The 25249-nt window shown below is 40.2% G+C and overlaps 1 protein-coding gene across 6 annotated transcripts in view; it reads right to left on the bottom strand.

Moving 5' to 3' along the window:
• Positions 1–24730, bottom strand: part of LOC119503357 (MAP7 domain-containing protein 1-like) — a 51867-nt gene extending 27137 nt beyond the window's left edge. For all 6 annotated transcript variants that reach the window (XM_037795097.1, XM_037795099.1, XM_037795100.1 and 3 more), the window contains exons 1-2: positions 24378–24730; positions 579–788 (exon numbers count right to left, since the gene is read on the bottom strand). In XM_037795097.1, coding sequence (XP_037651025.1) covers positions 579–788; positions 24378–24444 — 277 coding nt within the window. In that variant the 5' untranslated portion in view covers positions 24445–24730. The remainder of the gene's footprint in view (positions 1–578; positions 789–24377) is intronic.
• Between the last annotated feature and the right edge of the window lie 519 nt (positions 24731–25249).

The following is a 25249-nucleotide window of genomic DNA, read 5'->3' as shown; positions in this document are numbered from 1 at the left end:
TTCTCGATGGAGAAGATCTTTTCGCTCTTCTCCTGACTGGCTTCAGCAACAGTTTGATTGATAGATAGTTCAACCAATCACCTGCCAAGTATTTTTTGAAAGTACCTGCCCTTTTCCAAACGGTTTCCAATGACGGCTTCTCAGATACTTTGATACTTTGGAACATGCTTTGGACCTTTGCAAGCTAAACCAAGACTGACTCTTGTGAGTACATAACAGATATTATATTATTATAAAAAACACTCCATAAACTTTCATTGTTATGCAGATGATACCCAATTATATCTATCGATCAAGCCAGACGAAACAAACCAGTTAACTAAACTTCAACATGCCTTAAGGACATAAAAACCTGGATGACCTGCAATTTCCTGATGTTAAACTCAGACAAAACTGAAGTTATTGTACTTGGCCCTGAACGCCTCCGAAACAAATTATCTAATGATATAGTTACTCTAGATGGCATTGTCCCCCCCCCCCATCCCCCCCAAGCCGGTCTCGGCAGATGGGATTTGACGCTATATACAAATAAATTGAATTGAATTGAATATTGAACAACAGAACATCCATAACTCTACCTTTCTTGGGCTGAGGGCTGCTGCCCGGGGTGGAGGGCCTCACATCTGTCTTGGAGGAGGCATCTGTCTTGGTGGGGGTCTCCGTTATGGGGCTGGAGTCTGTTTTAGGAGAGAGGTCTGTGACGGCTGAGTCGTCTGACGTCAGGATGTCTTTCCCCAAAGACTTGTCCCCATTCTGGATGGACGGAGACTCCGTCTGCAGAGGAAGAGCTGGAGGACGGAAAAAGACAAATTGATTAAGATGCCACAGATGTTTAATTATCCAATGTGTCACAACATTAAATCATCCTGATAATGTTCATGTAGTTTTCTGCGTGCTGTCACTTATGCTTTCTGTCCAATATGTGACGTCTTGTTGCATCAGTAGTGTTTTCTCCAAAGTGACGTTTTCAATAAACGCAAGTGACTTTCTTTCTACATCCATTGCTGACACACCTTTACTGTAAACCTGCAAATCCCTCTGCGACTTCATTAACACAACGCTCTCGCCTCATTAGAAATCATTAACATCTCTTTCACACGCAATTCACACACATCAGTCGATTCGCAGCAAGACAACTAGACGCTGCACTTCCCCCTCCGTCCCTGAAGGTTTTCAGTCCTGCAGAGAGAAGGCCTCCTGTCAACAGCATTAAATACACGAGCAGTAGGTGAGACACAAGCGTGGGAATAAATCTCTAAAGGTTAGCTTTTAAGGAGTGCAACTGAAGCAACAGAATCACAGTATCAAAAAGAGAGACAGAGAGGCTAAAGTACACATTGATTTTTCCTGTAGGGGCGGAAGAAACAGTGGAGGTTGTTGTGTAAAGTCTATTTCAGCTTGCTTCCCTAAAAATAAGAATCCTCACATAGTAGTTATCTGGGGGATAATTAATGGTAATTGGCTTAATTATCCCCACAGAGCCAAACTGAGCTATAAATCCCCTGACTTCACTCTGGGGCACAAAATGCTCATAGCTGTTAAAGCTGAAAGTAAATCAACAGAAAGTTTCATAATCAAATAATAGTTAAAGCTATTTTCTAAAGTAAATGCCAAACATTTGTTGGTGTCCGCTTCTCAAATACCAGTTTGCTGCTTTTGATTTATTGTAATTTGAATGTACTAGTGCAGTGCCCGGTAAACCATGCATGATCAGAACGGGCTGAATGCTTGGCCTGTGGTGTTGCTGCTTGCAGCTTTCTCAAGACGCACTTATACAAACAAACTTCACAATCATGACTGTGTTTCCTTGGGTCCAGAGCAATATACCTGCCATGACATAGTTGCATCACACACCCAGGTCGCGGCCACTCACTGTCAGAAACAATGATGTAATTTCAAAACACATGTATTAGTCGCTTGCTTTGACTTAACTCCTGCAGTTATAAAGTAGAACATGGATTTAATTAGCGGAGGTATTTTGCTGGCGGTAATGTTATTGTTATTTTTAAAATAGGCGAATTTGTACCGCATGCAAAAAACTGCATTATCTTTGCACAAAACTGCATGGGTTTTAGCATAAAGTGGGAATGCCTGTAAAGGGGAGACTTGTGGGTACCCACAGAACCCATTTTCATTCACATATCTTGATGTCAGAGGTCAAGGGTACCCTTTGAAAATGCCAGTTTTCCGTCGCAAAGATTTAGCCTAACTTCGGAGTGTTATTTAGCCTCCTTTCTGACATGCTAGCATGACAAGGTTGGTACCAATGGATTTGCACGTGTCGCGCGTCCACATTGTACCAAATTTGACAAAGCACTCCCATGGGTCCCCAACTATATGCCCGCCAAGTGTGAGGTAGGTTGGATGAGCGGTTCTCGAGATATGCGAAGAACATACACACATACAGACAGACAGACAGAGTCTCGTTGCTTTATTGTTAGATGTTGGGTTTGGGACTGTTGGTTGAACAAAACAAGCTATTTAAAGATGTTGCTTGAGTTTCTGGGACAATATTTTCTGACATTTTTATAGACTGAGCAGTTAAACGAGTATGTGAGTGATTTAGTATTGCATTTCCATAAAGGTGGGAGACAAATTTTAAAAAGAATGGTACAAACTGTCTGTGTGGTACGCTGCCTGACTTTGACTTTGACATGTAAAGTTGGTAGAGTAGCCCTTGAACCGACAGATGAATTGATAATGAAAGTAATCTGTACTTGCAGCTCTACATTCAATATGTAATGTTTTATGTTACATAAAGGCCTCTAGGCATCTGTATGAAAACTTCCCACCATTGATAGCTCCATACAGATCCGGCCATGAGGCCAGGCTTCCTGACCTCTGACCCTTACGGAGGGTGACAAAGAGGCAGCAAAAAGCCACAAAACACATCCTGTTTTAATCCCTGCTCTGACTTTGTTTTCACACTCCTGCTGATACTGTCACTGAGTTCAGCTGCTCGGCTGCTGCTTGTCCGTCTCCCTCCCACCCTTTATCCCTGTCACACTGAAGAAGTCGGTGACAAACTGAAGAGAGCTGCAATGACGCATGGAGGGGGGGGGGGACGACTGGAGCAGGAAGATGAAGAAGGGACAATTTGTGCACTTCTACAAGGAAGATGTGGAGAGATTTACAGAGAAAGGAGAGCTGGAGGACAATGAGAGAGTGGAAAAAATGGTGCAGCAGGCTGCTTTTATAATGACATAGGAGGAAAAAGAAAGTGCAGGATTTGAAAAGACAAAAAAAGGAGGGGAGATAAAGACAGTAACGGCTAGACCCAGAGCTGGAGAAATAATGAGAAAGTAGTTCAGGTGGTGAGGTAGGAAGGTGAGAGATTGCAGGCTCCAGGCCAGCTCTCCACACCAGTCAGCCAACAATGGGCAGATGGAGAGTGACGCTCTCCTCAGAACCGTCCAAACGCTCACCGAACTGCATAAATCACTGCTTAACACTGGGCTCCTCTCCAGCTACCCCCACTGTACTTCAACACACAGCGTAAAGCACCAGCTGCACTATAGAATACTAATGGAGGAATGACAGGATGTAAATTAGAGCCCCATGTGTGTTTAGATAAGAGAGTAAGAAAAAGAAGATGCAGGATCATGTTCAAACAGGATGGTTCTGCTTCTACCTGAAAAAAAGGATTAGGATTTGGTAAAAAAGAGGATTTCAGTGCTCCTCCTCACTTGAGAAGATTACTTGTTCACCAAGTCAGTGGCTGACTTTCTGAATTTGGACAGTTTACCAGCCTTATATGGCTGTAAGAGACACAGAGAAGGACGACTAAAATCCCTTCCTAGAATTCAAAATATTCCTGGGGGGGAAAAAGAAGTATATAAGAGTATATAAGAGTATATAAGAGTATATAAGACTGGCCAGACAAGTGAAATATACTCAAAAAGCACATTGACAAGTGGTGCTGATTATACTATCCACCATAACACTGCCAGAAAAACATCATACAAATAAAACCAGATATGTAGAATAAGAGTTTTGAGCTACTGTAAGACTTGGCAACAATTGGAAATTTGTAAATGATTTGACTGTCATTTTAATTTCATTTTCATCTTAATTTTAACAGTTTTTCTATTATTTTACTTGTATGGTTTCCTCTCATTTTTATAGATGGTTTTATTTTCTGGATATTTATTTCCTATGTTTTGACGATCAGCATTGAGCCTTAATGGTGTATATGCTGAGCAACAGAAGGTGAAACAACTTGCACACCCCTAACAGTGATGAGGGTGACTACTTTACTCCATGTCAACATTTTGGTCGCTGAATTAAATAAGTAGAAAGCGGCCAACAGTACCGTCTGGTGACTCGGTCTACTGAGGAAGATCATTATTAGAAAGACTGATAAAGACTCTCCTTTCCTCTCTTTAGCTCTCATATTTCCATTTTAGGGTTGCAGGACTATTTTCCAGCTCGTATGTTTCACTTTGTGGGTGTGATCGCTTATGAAAACCTAAAACAAAGTTTATTTTACTGCATCTTTATTATCATCGGATACCTCTGATGTCTAATGTGTGACGTGTAAACCAGGTACCACTGTGATAAGCTGCACAGAGAAGACTACAGACCAGAGGACCAGATCCCTCATATGACTCTAGTTTATACTGCAGAGTTGACTCTAACTATAGTTATTACCATAAGCACAGCATGGGTGTGGCTGTTGTGTGTTTTCTTGCATCCAAACTGTACCGTGATGACAGGAGTTGTGTTAAAGCAAGACTACAGTATAAACTTTTGAATTCATGAGCAATAAAACACAGCCTCGCCCAATTCAACACACTCACTGGCTTTAATGTTACAGTCTTACTTGGTCTAGTATGGCCAGCAGCTTAAACTTGATAAATGTTAGCCAAACTTAACAGATATACTGCTGACTAGCTGGCATTGCTGAGTCAGCTCTTTATGACTCACTTCTCTACTTGTGCTACTGTTAAACTACACTATGTAAATATTAGTATTTAGCATTTCGGAAGTGGCCACAGTGTCTGTTGTTCTGCAAAAGCTGCATAGTTTGACTTTCAGTGGTGGAAAAAAGAGAACAGAAATGAATCCCAAAACATTAGTGATTAACATGAAAAGAGAGAAAACACCAAATGACTGACTAGCAGCTGTTTCAAAGTGTCCAATAAGGCCTCATAATTACAGCTGAAATGAACATGCTTGTGTTATAGCCACATATTATTACAGTTATTAGTCTAGATCAGAGGTTTTCATGGCTCATGGAGGCAGTTAAGGTACTTTAAAACACTTTGCATCCAAAATCACACTCCTTCTCTGAGTCATAACTCAGTCAAATGTAAACACTAAGACGTGACGTACATATTTAGATTCAGTGTGACTTATACCTTCCGAAGATATCATCATTTTTGCCAATTAACGTCCATAAATCCGCTCAGAAATCAGAGAAAAAACGACGCTCCTTACAACTCCAGAACTTGCCTGAGAATCATTGCGATTTTAAGTGACTACATTATAAACAGGAGTTACTAATAGCTAATTTGGCATACTTGTAATGGTGACTAAATACAGCCTAAAAAAACATCAGGGCTGAAGTTGTAGCAGCATTTAGCATAGTGAATCCTTGGTAACATTATACTTCCTGTTTACATTCCCCACAAAGCATTAGAGGAACTGTATTTCCAAAAGTTAGAGAATCATTACCGACAAAAAGAAGATGAAGAATAATAATATGAGTTACAAAAATCCTTGAATATTAACTTTTTCAATGTTTGTTGGCATGGCTGTTTAGGAAAACCCCCTGGTCGTTTTAGGTGAAATTCAATGACAAAATTTCACAATTGCTTCCAATATAATAACAACTACTTATTACTTATGAAAGATTAAATCATAACATGGGAAAACCTTCATCAAAATATGCAGACTTAACATTAATACATGTTTACAGTGGTGTCCCTGCAACAACAACAATCCACACAGCCTTTGCAGAACTACATGTTCAGCATCAAGTCATCTTATCACACATGATCAGCCCTTCATGTAACAGGCTCCATTTAACACAGAAACACAAATTCAGCATGATGTTTACCCGTCACTCCTCCCTCCCTCAGAGCTCCTCGTCCCTCCCCAGCCTTCTCAGGTTTCTGTGCCACTGTGACAGACTCTGGGTTTATAAATAGCGATAAGCACCATACTGAGAATGTCGGCCATAAAAGGGGCTGGCTTCTGTCGAGGCACCTTGGGACGGCACAGTGACCACAAACTGCAGCATGTGGTACACCAGATTTACAGCACGGGCAGGGCAGGAAAACTTCATTTTGTTTGTGTGTGGGCCGCGTTGGCTGATAAAATCCAAACCCATCTGGCATAAAAAAACTGTTGCTACCAATAACAGAATAAAACAGAGGAGGACGTCCAAATGAGAGTTGGTAACCTGCCAAGCTTGACTGAAGACTGAAATTTACCAGTGATGGTAGCGACAAATAAACTGTACACAAACTGCTACACCTACGTTCACAGCTAGAACGCCACCAACAACCTCACACTCACCGCCAACACACACACGCGGACACTCGTTAAAGTTACATTTTGCGCTGACTGACTGTATGTGTGGCGGCGGCGAGCAAGAAGCCTCCAGCAATGCTAGAGCCACTAAGGTAGCACAAATACACACACTGTTTATCGGACAATCACTATCGTTAATCCGGGCAGACAGAGAGTCGTTCCGCCGGGCAGACACACAACTGACAACCTGCTAAACTAAACTAAATGTGCGGTGGAGACTTTTACTAGGAAAGTGGCTGCATGTCCGCGACACTACACGCAGCATCGTGGCTGCTACAGTTAACGCTCCCGGACGGGTGAACTGGATTCTCAGTTGTCTGTTGTGCTCATAAGTCTGGCGTGAGACACAAATCTTGTCGGGTAACGGTTAATAATCGGTTAACGAGGGTCGGTTATCGGTTAAGAACATTTTTCAAAATGAGCATCCCTAGTCCTGAGAACAGGTGTGGCGGCTGTGGCTTGTATGTGAATGTAGAGGGACTGACAGAAAACAGTGATGTGGAACAAACGGCTATGAAAACAAAAAATAGAAAATAAAATGGTCCCAGAAATATGAGGCATGTTACATTTTAGTATTTTCCAATAGATCTTCTCTTTAATTTAGCACCAAGCTAAGAGGAGAGAAGAGAACTTACATTACAAGCAGAGCAAACGCAGTGAGTTCGTCAGAGGGGTATCCCTCACAATGAGCATGATGGAAATACAGATGGTGTCAGACAGGTAAGTGGGGCAGTAGGCCAACCAGTCACATATTCTCTCATTTTCTCTGCATTCAGTCTGGCTTTACCGTTACAACATGGACATTCTTAAAAGAAACTTTGGGGGAATTTCACTATATTTTTATGCATTTGTACACAGTTTCAAAGTATTTTGGGTGATCAAGATAAGCCTAATTGAGCTCAGTTTTTAGTGGCAACAGCTCATCCGAAAAGTAAATAAAATGCACCTGTAAGGGGCATAATTCATGGACTGTACTGCGATCTCAATATCCCTGGTTTGATTTCAGCTGGTGACCTTTTTGGCCCCTTATTCCTGTCATCATCTCTCTACTGTCTACTTTCGAAAAAAGGCAGAATCTCCCAAAAATACTCATAACATTAAAAGGTGCTAAATTTCAAATTCAGATCCTATCTATGATTGAGGGATTGCGTCCACATAGCTGTCAACATGGCGACGGCTGAGCTGGCAGCTAGCAACTAACAGTACTAACAGCAGGAACAGTGCAAACAACCGGAGGGTGGGCATTACGCTTCTGTGACGATGCCGTGGGTCGGGACGGCATTATCAGCGGTAACTGGCGTATGAGCGCAGTGCAGATCGGCGACGAGCGGCCGGACCGGCTACATAAACAAAGCACGGAGAAGCTTGAATTACAACACACACACACACAGAGGGAGAGTGACTTCATTCTCTGCTCAGGTAGACATTACTCCTCTATATCTTTGGATTGCAAAATAGTATAGCTTGCTGCTATATCATTGCTCTGAATTTGGAATAAAGCACCTTTAACAATGGCTCTGTTCTATTCAAGTGTCCCAGTAAATGCCAAGTCATGGTTTCCACATCCACGACCTTGAAACCAAAAGCAGCTGAATTGATTTTATGTGGCATGTCAAAATGTCTTCTATGAGAAAAGCTTATTACAAATTGTTGACTTGTCCTGTTAACATCAACATCCAAGATGTAATTAACATTTGGAAACTGGGATCTTTCTGAAAACTCGATCATTTTTGTCCACCCATATTTATCAATGAGCGTAGGCTAAATTACATAATATTATAACCTTCATGAACTGTTGCATTAGACTGCAATAGTTTTAACTAGGTGTACCTAATAAACTGGCAACTCAGTGCAATATTGTAAATATTGTATTACTGCAACAATGCTGCTCACTTCAACATCAACATGGGATTGAGAAAGTGAATTACATCACACTGTTTACATGCGCCTACAGCTGCTGGGGATGCATTTCTGGAAGAATTTGTTCCATGCTGTAATATAATAGTGGGTTTCATATTAAAAAAAGGTACTATGAGTTTGTTCTGATTGTTGGTACAGTAAATATTAAAAATATTAAAAAGTGAAGCGTCTCTTTCATCAGTCTTTTTTTAAAGGTGGGGGAGCTGAGCCCCTTGCTGTGTGAAGCAGGTCAGACTCTATTAAACATCTCTATTGTTTGGAGTTATGTGCATGAGAGAGCCAGTATGTGAACGCATATATATGTGTATGTGTGTCTTTGTGATGAGTGGGACATGTTGGATCTGGGTCAGGCCAACCTCAGGAATCCCTGGCATCCACATTCCCCCTTGCACGTGTTTATACAGCAAATGTGTCTTTTGTGTGTGTCTGCATGCATGGTCTGCATGTGGCAAGGACTCAAAGGATTAAAATCATCCAAAAAAAGAGAAGAGATTAAACACTGTACGTGTAGTCAAAACAACGGGGACAATATCTGATTGATTTCCACAAAATGCACAAACGCAGATTAAATGACTCCGTGAATTTGTAATATTCCAACCAAAAACAGACATTTTGAGACATAAATTCTCATTTCTGCAGGACGTATTTGACTGCTTACACACTGTGCACTGTGGCCTTCATGGACGCCTCCGCCACCTCTTCCTCTGTGGATAGAAAAAACGGAAACGCTCTTGGGCTACAAGCATCCACGCCCCAGGGAAAAGCAGAGGAAGAACATTCCTGGGACGTTGGTGGTGCTGAAAGCAACAAAAGCCAAAACACACGCCGTCCAGTTTGGATGTCTGGAGAGCTATCAGCCAGTGAGCGTGTGTGAAACGTTCACATAATAAAATATAATTAAATATTCAAGTTTAACACCAATTTGCAGCAGGAAAAAATGGTATCTGGTGTGCATTGTACCGAACTGAAAATCCCCAGCTCCCCTCTCATGACAAGACGACAGAGTACACCGAAAGGTCACTGAGTCCAAATTCAAGCATACATGATATAAAAAAGCCCACAAACAAAATGTCAACCACACAAACTGCCTCTGAGGGCTACAGGAAAACTTCAGGCCTCACGAAACAATGCTGCACGAACCTTTGAACCCCTCAGATTCTCCCGTTACGCCGTGCGAGGTCACGAGAACCACCAGCTGTGTTTGCAATGAGTTCCAGGTCGCAGCAACAAGCATTTACAACATGCACAGCTACTAATCACCGTCACAGAAGAAGACATGTGGCTTCTCTGTGCTCGTGATAGAAGAGAAACCTTCACTTTTAAAGCTAGGGTTCAATTACAGAGCATTGTGTGTCAGCTCTACGGACAATTCTGCGTTTTCCCTTTGTTTGGAGTCTGGCTAGACGTGATCATAGCTGACCGTTCGTTAAGTCACGCCACCGCTACGCCTGCCAAGTTTTCCATTCTGTTCTTAGTCATTTTAAAAACTATGGGTCTTCAGAGGTAGACGATATTTAGCTTCTCATTTCTACCCAAGAACCAGGGATTCAGTTGAATGAAATGACGGCCGCTAGCTCGTAGGGATGTGCATTCCAAGCAAAAATACTATTCGAAAATCACTGGGTATTATTTGATTATTATTTAGGTAAGTGAGAAAACATGTTCTTTTTTGTAATTTGGATGAACTGTCTCTTTAATACTAACCCATATGACCTGTTATCTGCCTTCAAACAACCAAAAATCGGATCCTGACACAACATGCTGGTTTATAATAGCAAACATCAGGGACCATTTACTCATTATCTCAACAACTCCTCTGTCTCTGAATACAGGGCAAGCTATGAAAAGTTAATACAAGTACTACATAGAGTGTATGGGTCTGAAAAATGAGATCTAAAATAGATTCAGTCAGAGTGGCGAATGGCAGGCGACAGGATGTTACTCCGCCGCAAACCGGAGGGATCTCCAGATGCTTTTAACCACAAAGAAGTGGGTTACCCAGTCACAAAGACGTACAACAGAGCCAAGCATGAATCATATATGGATCATCCATTATTAACGTTTTCCTGCTTCTCTATTCTCCGGCTCGGGGTTGATAGTTAAAAAATAAGGTCAAAGGGGATGCAGTGAGAAGGGACGATTTCTGAACCATTTTTAAATGCTGAGAAAAGCTTTTCTTCGAGACGCGGAGAAAATAGCTCAGGCGTGGTTTGTTTTGACTGAGGCTGTAGTCAAGGAGTTTCACTTCCTCAGGCATGACATCATCATTAGGTCATCATCTCGATGACATAGCAACGATAAGATAAGCAAGACGCATGATGTAAATAAGCAACGAGTTACCACAAGGTCTTTATGTTGAAGGCACACAGAAGGAAGCTAAATCAATAAAGCAGCCACAGACCTACTCAGTCATTCACACACTGTCTACAAGGTTGTACAGTAAAAAGCAGAAGTATGGGTACTGCTTTAAGAGTGACAAAAAGGAAAAGTACAAAAAAGAGAGAGAGAAATTTAGCACTATAATAAACTGTAATACTTTTTTGGGATCGCCCAAATTGTGTCAATAGCACAGAGTATCAAAAACCGTCAAGTACCGAAAGCTAGCATTCAATGTCTGGTCATTTGTAATCTTGTTTATTCTTTGATCAAGATAGTTCCTGATTTAAATCAGAATTTGCACTCATCAATATTTTTATATTAACAATGGAAAAAGACTGTGCAGTTCCAATCGGTGTTTTAGCATCTTTCAGTTTTTTGTTTTGAATTTTCTGGCCTGCAGCTTTACTGTTTTGGTTGAGTCTCACGGCTCTCATCAACCCCGTTTCCAGCCACGAACAGATGTTTTCAGCAGAAAAGCTCTCATAAAACCACTGTAAGGTCTCTAACCCAGTACCAAACGTCAAACAAACATAGTTAGCGACTAGCTTTGTGAACATAGTGGAGCATTTAGCAGCTAAGGGGACAGTTATTTCCCTCAGGAGTTGGTGGAGACCAAAAACAGAGCTATAAGAGAGAATATTGAACTTAAATTCATCAGACGCCACGCGACTACAAATGAATGCTCCTCCATGTCTGCTAGATAAGTAATATAATGCAACAGTTGGCTAAAATGTTCACTGAAACAACTTTATAATATGTCAATGTTGTGTTTACAGCTTGTTGCAATGCCCTCAGGTGGCCAAAAAATGCCAGAGTTCTTGTACAGATGCTTATGTTGAGACAACATTTAACATTTTAACAACTTTCGTTAAATGGAAAAAGGACTTTGTCTATAACACGGTATTGAAACGTAGGCCTTTAACGTTTCAGTATCGCAGCCCTGTACAACACCGCTGAAAAAAATAAGTAACAAAAGGGATTTTCCGAGAGATAATGTCAAAAAACAGAAACAAAAAGCAAACAGATCTGCAGTAACAATGAGTCGCACTGCGGCTGATCTCTGTCCTGTTTATTTCTCTCATTACCGCAGACCACAGGCCTCCTTCAGACACTCATCACTTCCTGCTTCAGAGAGCCTGGAAGAAAGTCTGCAAGCAATTATTTGTTCATGTGTTTTTACAGAGCAACAATACTCCTGATTACAACTAGCCTTTTCTCTTCCTTTATTTAACCAACTATTTTTCAAGAGAGACCTCGCCAAGAAGACAGAGAGTACTCTTGTCAGCAGGACCCGTAACAGTTTCAGCTAACATGTGGCTAAAAACTTGGGAGTCAATATGAAGTAAAAAAGTCTTGATCGTTTTTTTTTTCTGATGGAAACATCAGAATCAAGTGGATATAGACCACAGCTGCCCAACCACAGTCACCCACTTGTTTTGGACTCATAAAGTAGGGCATAAATGTATCAGGCTGACTAATGTTGACCTGGCAGCGTGGTGAGGTGTGATGACCGACCAAGTTTAATCTCAGCTGAGGTCTGGTTTCAGTGCTGCGTCACAGTGGGTCAACACATTTCCATTAGAGCTGACTTTCTTTCTTTTTCTCTTGTAGTTTCACTCAGTAAAGTTTCTCAGGAAGGGATTTTGGTAAATACTTTAGGCCTACTATTAATAGCAAGTTGAAAAGCTATTATGAGGAACTGGGGGGGGAAGTAGATCTCCTGACACATGATGAAGGGCTGGGAATCGTTGCGTAAATCTTCTTAAAGCATCATTAGGCAGACTGTTTTTGACATCATTGCGCAAAAAATCCATAATAACCTTTCAGCATATTGTTATTCAAGTGTTCTGAGAGAAAACTAGACTTCTCCACCTCCTCATGGCTCTGTTTACAGGCTTTAAAACAGAGCCATGTGACGGGAGACTTTGGCCAATCACAGGTCATTTCAAAGAGAGAGAGAGAGTGTTCCTATTGGCTGTTCTCAACGGAGGCAGCTGTCAATCACTCGCAAATTCTGATCATGTGGTCAAACTAGGCAGCGCTGATCAAATATGAATTAATATTCTGTTACTCTAATGCTTATTTCTCACGTAAAAATGTTTTCATAAACATCTTGTAGTGTACCGTTTAGCTGTAAAAGGAGAAAGTTTGCTCCGGCTGGCGGGCAGTGCTTGGTATTTCCTCAACTGATCTCAACATGGTGGCGGGGTCACAAACTGTCTCATTTACAGTAACAGAATATTGATTAATATTTGATCTGCGCTGCCTAGTTTGACCGTTTGATCGAAGTTCACGAGTGATTGACAGCTGCTCAGAGACGGCAAGGCTCCAGCTCGGCTCTGATTGGTTGTATTCCTCCGATCTGTGAAACCTTGCAGATGCCGTTAGGAGCATCGGAGGATTATTTGCCTCATGCACTACTGTCAGGATATAGTGACCATTTTATAAAAATATTTGTTTTAATCATATTTGCTCCAATTTTACCTCATGCTGCTTTAATGGAAAACTGACATGCATCTTGAGGCTAGAGCCGGGCGATATATAAAGTTAATTTGATTAATTCAAATTTTTGTTTTTGCACGATATGTCAAATGTCTTTTCATTTTTTATTTATTTTTTTTTTACAAAAATGGAAGTATAATTGGACTCTGTATGAATGATATACTGTTGTAAACATATTTCACAAGCATACATTTCTTTTGAATGTTATTATTCAATGTTAGAATTTAAACAAAATATATATATAAACTGTATATTATGATACATATGATTACAGCTATTACTCTTGAGGAACAGATTTAAATATTTAGTGCACTTTCTGCATCCAGTATTGACAGCTTGACCCTTCTAAATTATGAAGCAAGCATAAAACATTAGACTTGCAGTGAATTAATCCATTCCTTCATTTCCTAAATGCCATGAAGATGAGGATTCAATACCTGCTTTCACTAAAATCAACAGGAAGAGGGTGCTGCCTGCAGCATCAGCTTCATAAACATCAGATGTTCAATCATTTTGGAGATTAAAATCAACATGCCGGAGGGACAGTAATGATGCCTAACCGAGGTCAGGCGTGATTTACTGCAGCTCTGACCTTCAGACACATCAAATCTGGCAAACAAAGATGATGTGTGATAGATGCTAGACGAGAGGGAAACCTGACCAGCTGCAGCCAAAATGTAACGCCATTTTGCTGCAGCTTAATCTTCATCTTCCCTCCTGGAGAAAAGCTTTTCAATGATCATTTCAGGGCATAAAGAGGCACAGAGAGCTGCTGCCTGGGTCACCGCAACTTGTGTGTGTGTGTGTGTGTAATGGAAGAAGCAGAGTGGCGTCATTGAAGAAGACTGCAGAGGTAATCAATTGACTGGTGCAGAAGGAGACGCTGCATTTTGATCTGGTTAAATGCTGCTCATCTGCCGTTCTAAAATAGCCATCTGGAGATCAGGAAAGCACATGGAGGACGAAAAGAAAGAAAGAAAAACATCTGACACACCACATGACGACGCATCCTCCTTACACAACCAAAAGGTTTTTCTCTTTGCAACGTGTTTGGGAACAATGCACCATTGTCAGATCTGTTTTAAGTCACCATGGCTGATCATATAAATCTGTTTGATTGTTATTATTCTGAGTTTTGTTGTCCTGTCTTCCAGATTAAATCAGGTTGCAGTCACACAGCCTGTTAGCAACATGCATCAGCCATCATCTGCGCTCTAATATTAGAGCCTGTGGGTCCTGTGACTGAGATGATGTGCGCTGAGTGACGTGTGTGCGTGTTTAAGTGGGCATGAACGTCAAATGTAGCTACATCAGAGCTGTTATCTCCAAACACACACACATAAGAACACGTGCACTTCAAAGCAGGAGGAAGGGGGCGTACATCTGTTAGCGATTCCCCTGAGGTTGGACTAACACATCAACAAAAACATCTAGTACATACTGCAAGGCAGCTTGGGTAACGGGCGACAAGTGCAGGACAGGAACCAAACAGATACAGCTGAATTGCCTAAACCAAAATCACGCTTTAATAGGGAGTTGTTTCCTAAAATAATACTCAACATGTTCGTGTATCAGCTCCTTCAAAGAAAGAAATTTGAGCTTATGAGGCGACGTCTCCGTTACAGCTAGTACAGCAAAAACGCCCCTATATTTAACACTAATATTGATCAATATAACATTAATTAACAGCCCAATGCCCAAGGAAGTCAAATCTGAGTGAGATGCAGAATTTAAAAAAGGACTGAGTGAGGGGAGAGCCTTTGGGTTAGCTGGAAAGGCCCCTGAGGACACAAGCAATACAGTAGTACTCTGTGTTAATACATCAAAGTGAATCTTCATCTTGCATGTTTAAGATACATTCAAGTACAGAGCTACCCTGACACGGCAGATGGTTCATTACGCAGAACCATCTGAGAAGCCGTCATTGGAAACTGTTTGGAAAAGGGCAAACACTTGATCAGAAAATACTTGGCAGATTAGATGAACCATCTGTCAATCAAACTGTCAGTCAGGAGAAGAGCGAAAACATCACATTCAGTGTCGTTCTTTGCTCTTCTATTAATGAAGAAATACTCTCTAGTTCTAATAGAACTGGTGCTATTGCAGCAGTTACGCTAACCTCTTCAGTCACCTCTCCGTGTCACCACCTCACACACACCTAAGACACGCCAGTAGCTGCCAGTAGCTCCTCACAGGACGCTGATTGGTCCGTGCTCTGGCTCGCCGGACACAAACGCATCACTTGAAGCCTGACAACATGGATTTTCGTATGTGATGTCATGTGATCCCGTGATTCTTGTGTGGTCTCGTGACATCCAGCGAGAATCCAGCTGCCATGCAAGGTAAGTGCAAAGCAGCACTGGGTTAAAAGGCCAAATTCATGTGACCGTTCGCAGTAACTAGGGCTGGATATCAAACCTCAGTGTTTGTTTGGTACCGACCAAAATGTGGCTGCAGCACCAAACAGTGCAAATAGAAATTATTTTCAGTATTGATTAATCTGCAAATTATAGTTTGGTCTGTAAAATGTCAGAATACAGAAACATTTTTCATCACACTTTCCCAAAATCCAAAGTGACGTCTTGAAATTACTATCCAACCACATAAAGATATTCAAAGAAGCTAGAAATACAGAATATTTGGCACTTTTGCTTAACAAATGACTAAATATTGAATGATTCATAATTCTTTTATCAAATAGTTCCAGATTAAAATCAAAATCTTGCTAATTTTAAGCAAAATTTTACATCTTTATTAAAAGAAACATGGGATTTGTTAAACGTCTTTTATACATCTCAAAGTAAAGCATCGAAAAAGAAAGTACCGTTGTGATATTGGTGCTGAAATTTTAACATATCCAGCCCTACCAGTAACCATAAATCACACAATTTTCCAAAAGACAAGTAATCAACGGATGTGAAAATAAACAATCACGAGAGGATAAGGCGTATTACTTTAAATTGAATAAAATTAGCAAGCAAACATACAGTAGGTTGCAACTAAATAATATCAAGATTTTATTGTTTTATGATGATAATTATTCACGTGCCCCTTCTTATCGTCTTCTTTATCTAGATATGTGACTTTCTCTAACATTTGTCCAATTTACCAAATCATATACTGTATGTAAAACTGATCATCTAAAACATTTACTTACCGATCGAAAGATGTGGGATAAAGTCACTGCTTCGCAAATCCCAAGTGAAGTCCAGGTTGTACTTTTGGTGTGTTTTGAGTCCTAAACAAGTCATTATCTGTCTGTCAGCTGGTCTGCTGTGGCTGTACCAAGCACTTTCAATCTTAGGGCTTGGTGTTTAAGTCAATAATCAAGTTGCAAATCGTTTTTTGATTTTATCTAATCAAGTCTAAAGTCATCAGACTGGTGACTCAAGTCCACACCTCTGCTTATCAATAGAACACGACAATGATTAAAGTCTGACTCAGTCATAGAGGCTTTTATTTTACAATACTCAACATCCTCTGGTGCACAATCGGGAAGTGATGCGTTTTGCTTTTCCTGAAGCAGCAACAGAGGATGAAACAGCATTAGCACTAACAGATACCGAGAGCACTAAAGTGATATTTAGGAAGCGCACAGCAAAAATATCATGATTGAAAATTGGGTAATTTTGGATTAGCTGTGAAACATTTGGAGTATTTGTAGATATTGTTGAATCATAAAGAGATCATCAGTCTGATTTTTTTCCATTACTGCCTCGACATTAGCTCTAAAATAGTCCCAGGTGTGTAGGTGATGCTACAATGAGTCTAATCTAGAAAATGTGATATGACAGTTCCTTTTATGACTGAACTCTGCCTCACACCATTCCCTAACAGGATTATGCTGCAAACAGGATTATATCAACAACCCATTCATGAATTCTGCTTTTTTTTTCTAATACCGGATACGAAGAGGAAACATGACTAATCTGTGCATAGGCGCTCAGGAAGCTACATGCTTCTCCTTCTACAGACTCAGCAGCAGAATGGAGCATTTCCTCTCCTTTCTTGTGCGAGCGGTCGGAGTCATGGCTGTGATTTATAGCATCTGGTCACAGGGGCCGCTGACGTGGAGTGTAGAGGGGAGAGGTCTCCTCCTCCTCCTCACTTCTTCTTCTTAAAGGATTCACTCAAACCACAATAAACCCTGCTGAAACCTCGACTCCCCATCCCGTTTCTCACAGTCATTCTAGCCGATCTCATCACAGCCAACCCTCCCACCCCCATGTACAAGCATTCAAGCCCTCAGGACGCAAACAAGACACAGTTGGCAGCAGAGCTGTGAGAACTTGAACCCTGTCGGACGGCAGGAGCTGAAGAGCCTTATCTTTTTGTTTTTGTTTTTCCCTCCGATGCTAATAGAAACAGTATTAAAAACTTTAAAATCGAATTTTTTGACATTAGGATTAAACAATTTTAGCGTTTTTGTTTCTTAAGAGATAACTTCTGTTATGATTTGACGCTTTATATAAATAAATTGAACTGAATTAAATGTAATTGTTGTAACTATTTATATGATTTTATTTTGTTTAGATTTTAAGTTCTGGATGTTAATTATTTTTTTATCATGCTTTTATTGGAAAGCACTTTGTAACCTTGTTTTGAAAGATGCTATATAAATAAAATTATTATTATTATTATTATTATTAATAAGGTAACTACCACGAAGGTTTACCTGTTTTGGGTGAAACTTATAATACCCTACGACTAAACAAAGAAACTGTCAAACTTGCAGTAGATCTATTCAAGTTGAAAATGCTCCGTTTTAAATAACTGACTCCAGTCAAGTCTTTGTAATGAAAGGGAATAACAGTTTACTGACTGCTTTTTCTTTAAATGTACAAATAATATTTACCCTTTCAGTTGAAACAAAAACCCAAATTATACTCTTTTAAAATAACAAAATTAACTCTCTAATTAACTGAATTGGCATATTAGTTTCATTAACCTTTACTTTTATTCATTACCTTTTTCAAGAGCGACCTGGCCAAGAATGGCAAACAGTACAAACAGTTTCATACACACACATTAAAAAAAAACAATAGATCAGCTCAAAGGTGCCATACCGTAAAAGTGCAGGGAAGCCATATAATCATATTTCAATCAAAACAAGTATGATTATCGATAGAGTCCATTTCTATAGATTTCACCATGCCTTTCAATTCCTTTAGAGTGACTATAGGTCCTGGAGTTTAAGTTCATTTTGCAGGCTTTTCCATGCAGATGGTGCAGAAAACATAAAGGCCTTCTTTCCCAACTCAGTCCGAGCTCTGGGAACAGTCACAAGCATAGTGTCATGAGACCGTAACCCATAATTGCCATGTTTTCTGGTTAGAAAGACAGATAAATAACAGGGGAGTCTACCCAGAATAGCCTTATAGATAAAAACATACCAATGGCTAAGCCGACAGGCCAATTGACTTGGAGTACAATATCCACTGATGAGTGAGGGCTCTACAGTTTGTAACAAACCTTAAAGCGCTGTGATATACAGTCTCCAACACATGGAGACAATGGACTGGTGCATTCATGTAAAGCAGATCCCCATAGTCAAGAACAGGCAAGAACGTCGCTTCAACCAGTTTTCGTCTGACATCAAGAGAAAAACAAGACTTGTTTCTAAAATAAAACCTTCAATTTCAACTTTTTCACCAGACTCTGTATATGAGGTTTAAAAGAGTGGTGGTCATCAATTAAAAATCCTGTTGGTAGTGACTAGTTACCAGTTATTAGTAGCTTTCTTTGGAAAAATCTCTATTTCTCACCCCTTTTACCACTATTTCCCCAATACTGTACTTAACTAGACACTCTAACCCCAACCTGGGCCCTCACACTCACACTCAAAAATAAAAATATAATAAAGTTGCAAGCCTGGGAGTTGCTCCGGACGATTGTGGTGCAAAAAACACAGAAGGTCCAACTCACAGTTCGGTGTCGGTCCTGGAGAACCAGCACATGGTCCGAAAGATGGAACCAGACGGCAGCAGAGGTGACATCATCATCATCAGAACATAAACACCAACCGTCACTTCCGGTCAGCAATGGCGTCATATACCACCTGGTAGCATCTGAACGGCACCAACAGGTGTCTTCATCAGAGGACCCATTACAGCTGTCTGACCTTGACTCCACCAAGGTCAAGCTCACACTCGACTTATTCACTTAATATCCACTAATCACACAAGGTCACTGCTAGCCGATGCTACCAACACACTTAATAATTAGCATCCTGAGGAGCTTAGCGGCTAACTGCTACAGGATTTCAGTATATTAACTAGCATTACTCACAGAAGTCAGCCTTGTGCAAACACACACACACAAACACTAACAGAAAAATATCACGGACATCTCAAACCAGTGATCTTTCCCTGGAGGTTCTGCTTTATACCAGTTTCTTGTTCTAGCTTTTTTGCTGGCTATAAGTAGAATTTTTGCCAGATATCTATCTGCTCCATGCACAACCTCCTCAATGTTCCCTAGGTACATTACAGCACAATTGTTTTGAATAGCATATCCCATAATGTCATTAATAGTTACATTTACGGAACTAATTTGTTTTTACACCGGGGCTACACGATCTACAACTATTCAACTATTTTGATGTTTAATGGACTGTTCGCTAACCCCCCCTTTAGTTCTTCTCTTGTGGTTTTTGGACTGCTGGTCAGACAAAACAAGTAATTATAATACAATAATGAAAAATAATAGTTCATTGCAGCTCTACATGTAAGTAATTCAACTCTATTTACTGCCTGTAAACCCCGGGCTGAGGTTACTTCTTTTCTGAGTTAAGGATGACTGATGATAACGGCAAATTAAAAGCGGGTGGAAGGAGGGTTTCTAGGCCAAAATCTACATTTTCCAGCCCCGGCTGCGATGTTGAATGTGTGCCAAGAACATAACGTCAGCCAGCATGACTGGGAAGCTCTCGGGGCCAAAGGGAGTCCACGTCTCATGATTACTTCCACAGAGGAGCGTTTAGCTCCACACTGAGACTCTTGACTGGGAGGCTGTAAAAGCTGGTACAGCCACACTGCAGATAACAACTCACACAACTGTACAATTTAAACTCCTTTACAAACAAGAGCAGAGGTTTTCCGTCTGCACCGCACAAAAAAGGCCGGTGCCACTCCTATTGTGGGCCGTAAACAAAGAGTCTTTGAACATGTCGTGTCTTGGAGAGTCTTGGTTTGACTCCAGCACTTGCAGTCAGTAAGAAAGGCAGCCGCTAGCTGTGTTTCCTTTTAGACAAAACTGCTCTGTAACATCGAAACACCAGCAGACAGTGAAACAGACTGATTAAGTGGCGTAATGTAGCTGGTTGACTGGTTTCAGGGGGTGTGAGGGATGACAACAGATATATGAGTTCAGGAGGGGTGAGTGTGTATGCATCTGTGTATGTGTGAAAGGGATTTGGATGGTCTACATGTATTAGGGCTCAACCAAAGGTCTGCCAACCTCCGACCTGAATAAATCACTTTGATATGAGATTATAATCCCCTCTGACAGATCTGCAGGCTGTACAAAAACAAACATACCCTAGTTGGCTTGTCTTTCTGTCTTTCTTAAGAACAAGGAGACTCACAGCGCTCAGAAAGGAGCCAGAGAGAAAGAATGTTTCTGTTTATCCAACGCCATGCCTTTTTCGGCGTCTAGCATTCCTGATAACGTCACATGTTGATCAACCCATGCTGCGTGCTGCAGCTCCGACTGGAAGGCCGGCAACCAAAACATGCTTTGTTTTTCCACCTTATATTCCCTTATCGATGGGTGGATGTGCTCAAGAACAATACAATGCTTCTTGAGTATTTCAATAAAAGCAACTTTTACAGCAGAAATTACACCTCTGAAGAATAATTTACACAAATGTATCATGATTAAGCACCAAAAGACAGATTCAAAGCTGACAACCATGCCTCAAAAACGTACACAGGATGACATTTCCCTCCTCTTAACTACTAAACAAGCAGCATCCAGTTAAATCCTTACTCACAGTTGACAGACTATACATGTAAAAGCATAAGGCATCACAATTCATCCACTTTAAGATCCAAATATCACTGCAGCAATTGGTGGGTTTTTTTTCCAACATGAATTCATAAAGACAGAGAAATAAAGGAGAAGGAAAAACCTTAGAATAGGCCTACCATGTCGGTGCCTTCGCTTAGTATAAATGTTTTTACGAATTCTGACTTTTTGATTGCAAACTCCAAAGAGTTTCCTTTCTGAAGACACCAGGATCAGGACTGTAACCGAAAGGAGTCAAGAACAGGAACCTTTTTATTTGTGGGCTTATGCTTATGTTAAAGGGGACACATCATGCTCATTTTCAGGTTCATACTTGTATTTTGGGTTTCTACTAGAACATGTTTACATGCTTTAATGTTCAAAAAACACACTATTTTACACACACTGTCTGTTTGAATATACCTGTATTCACGCTCTATCAGAAACGCTCGGTTTTAGCACATTTCAACCGAATGGCAACAGAATTGCGTTGCTAGGCAACAGCTTGGGCCCATGTTTACATCCTGTCAGCTGATCAGAATCAGAATCAGAATGGTGTTTATTCTGATGACATTCACATACATTGCAACAGGAAATAAACTGGGACACATTTAGTATGTTTACATTTAAAACTGTGAAATGGTCTAAATATTGTAGATTTGTGACATCACAAATGGACAGAAATCCTGACGGCTTGTTTGAAACGCACAGTTTCTGAATACGGGCTGTGTGTATATCTCTGTGGATTGAGTGTATTGATACTTTCGCAGTATTTATATATCAGTTAAACCTGCTTTATAATCTAAAACATAAAAATCTCACTTTTTCAATATGGGACTTTTAAGGGGTTGCTATTTAGAGCTAGAATGATAAATTGGCCAGATTATTGCACATATATCATTCTGTATTGAGGTATACGTCAGCCAATAGGTAGAAATTGCACAGCAGAAATGCCAAACAGTGTCACCATTACATAGTTTGACCACCAGGGATTTTGTCAACTATAAAATGTCTCACTCTGTACGTTTCTTGGGCGCCCCATGTACCAAGGCTGAGTCCTTACTGCAGTGGCCCGTGGTTCGAAGCTGATCTATACGGCCCGTTGCTGCATGTCATCCCCTCTCTTTCCCCATTTCATAGCTATCACTGTCACTATCAAATGTAGGCAAAGAGACCAAATTAATAATAAAAGATTGTTTATGTTATACCAATATATACCAATATATCGAATTCCCAAATATTGATATCAGTATTGGCCTCAAAATTCCAGCATCCGTCGGACTGTAGCTGCTGTTCTTCTTCTTCTTGCAGCAAATGTAAACATAGACACCCACACATCAGCAGCGAGCCATGACAGCTCTGCCTTTGCGGTGATAAAAAGCTGCAGCAGACGTTTCTCCTTCCATCCAACGCTCTCCACATCAAGTGGAAACAGTGTAGGGGGAGGGGGAGGGCTGCCAGTGAACACAGTCACCTTCCACCAGCACACAGGTCAAGGGGAGATGTGGTTTTATAATTGTATCATTGCTTACAAGGCACCACCAATCCACATAAACCAGATTGAAAATACATGTAAGACCAGAAATAAAGAACTCGAACCACTTCAGACCTTCATTGTTTACCAAAAATCATACATCACTGGCAAAAGCATTTACTCTATGATCAGTCATACACTGTCAATAACACTCTTAACACAAAAATACCTGCTGCTGCTGTAATAGATTACAATTTACAGTCTATAATGCACATTTTTAGATAATAATTTACAGTCTATAATGTACATTTTTAGATTATGATTTACAATCTTTAATGCACATGTTTTGTAATATGTACATATCATCTGTCACTTTACATATAAATCCTACACACTGTGCATACTGTACATCCAGTCCATCTATATCCATCCTGTATTTATTTCTTTGCACTATTTGTATTGTTTACAACTTCCAGAACACTTAACTTGTATATACAGTATACATTTTATTTTTATTATTGTATGCTTATTGTATTGTTGGTCATTATTGTTCCTAGCTGTTATTTCTATTCTGTTTAAGTACACGGAGAGAGCTGCGTAAAAACTGGAGTCAAATTCCTTGTGTGTGTACACGTACTTGGCAAATAAATCTGATAATACTGGAGAAATCAGAGTGAATACCAGCCTAATCACATCAGCCATATGTCCTTCCTTTCCAGGCTTTTGAAAGAATATTTCAGGGTTTTTGTTGGTCCAGTTTATGTAATATTTACATTATTAAATCATTATTATTATTATCAGCATGTATACAACATAAGAATAAATGACTCACTAATATCAGCTTATCATTATAAAGGTTTCACTGGAATTAAGAAAATCTCCTCTGGGCTACTGGATCAGCTACAAAGAGGCTGATGTGCAGTGTGTGAGAAACCCTCAGCTGGAGATGCAGATGTTGAAGCTCTGCATGCATCAACCAGTATATCTGTGCTGCTGAAGTGCTCTTGAGCAAAGACACTGAAGGAGATAAAGGAAGAGTTTTCCTGCATGTAATCTGTTTAGTATCTCACTAACATTGTGCAGTAAGAGTGATTGTTTTGGGGTTTTTTTGCAGAATCTCTCCAGCTGCATCAGCTTTGCCTGCCTGACTGTTTATATGGGCCATTTTTCCACCCTGTGCTGTGCACCACTGACGTGTTTGGTAATGGAGAGCACAGCTCCAGTGCAGCATTTCCAGGATCTCTTCTTGCAGACAGCCCACTGTGTGTATGTGTGTGAGTGTGGGGGAATTACAGGATGGACAAACATCCCATCTTTTAACATGTTAAAGGAGGAAGGGAGGAATGTGATGTGTTGCATTGCTGCAGCTGTTGAATCACTGCACAGGAAAATACCCTCACACTTTCATTATGATTAGTAGGATGAAAAGATTAAGAATAAAAAAAACATGTATAATCAGAATCACCATCACCATCCTCTTTAATTCTACAGTAATGTTATGCATGACCTATTTTTTATATATATATATATATATGTATATTGTCATTAATATACTCACATTTGTCTGTTAGTGTCAGCTTCTCCTCGAAATGATGTCCCAGCTCTTTATAATCCATTGTTTCCATTCAGGCTGATCTGATCCCAGTTGCTGTCATTCCTCAGAGTCGCACCAGTACAGGAGATGAAACTCCCAACACACGCCCTTTGTAAATCCAACCGGAATAGAAGAGAAAAAGTGACCAAAACAAATAATGTATAATAAAGAAACAGGATCCGACTGAAAACAGCTGGGGATGTCTGAGATGTTAAATTATGATAAACTGTCTTCAGTGTCTTGTTATAGAATAAAGAGACTCAGTCCAATCCAGCAGCTCTTTAGAGGAAAATCTACAGTGTGGGAATAAAAAAGCTTCAGTGAGTCCTGTAAGTGAAGGCAAGTTACAATGAGTGATGTAACCACTTCCGGTTGCAGATTTCAGAATAAAATAATGCCATATTATTTCAAGTAGCTATTTTAATTTTAAAAGTAAAACTAAAAGGTCCACTTACTATGTTTTCCCATCACTTTCAACTGCATTGCGTGGTTTTCCTATGCGGATAGAGTTTGCTCAGTTGAATTGGAGATGTCATCACATGACTGAGAAAACATCCACTGAGGAAGGCCACAATATGCAGGTGAAGCTCCAGAAAAAAAGCTAGTAAGTGGACCTTGAATCAGTATGTTCAATTTTTAGTAATACATTTATATATATATATATATATTTCTGATTTTAACAGACAATAAGTGGCATTGCAATATAATTTTTCCACTTGTGCAATTGTGTTAATAGTCTGTTTATTGTCAATACTGTAAATATTGTTCCTATTTTTATATTTCTTTCTATTTAAATTGTTCATATTTTGTTTTGCTTTTTTTACTGTGTTGTATTT

Source organism: Sebastes umbrosus, chromosome 15, assembly GCF_015220745.1.
Source record: "Sebastes umbrosus isolate fSebUmb1 chromosome 15, fSebUmb1.pri, whole genome shotgun sequence".
In the NCBI taxonomy this organism is placed as follows: Eukaryota; Metazoa; Chordata; class Actinopteri; order Perciformes; family Sebastidae; genus Sebastes; species Sebastes umbrosus.
This window is presented reverse-complemented; position numbering and strand designations above follow the sequence as displayed.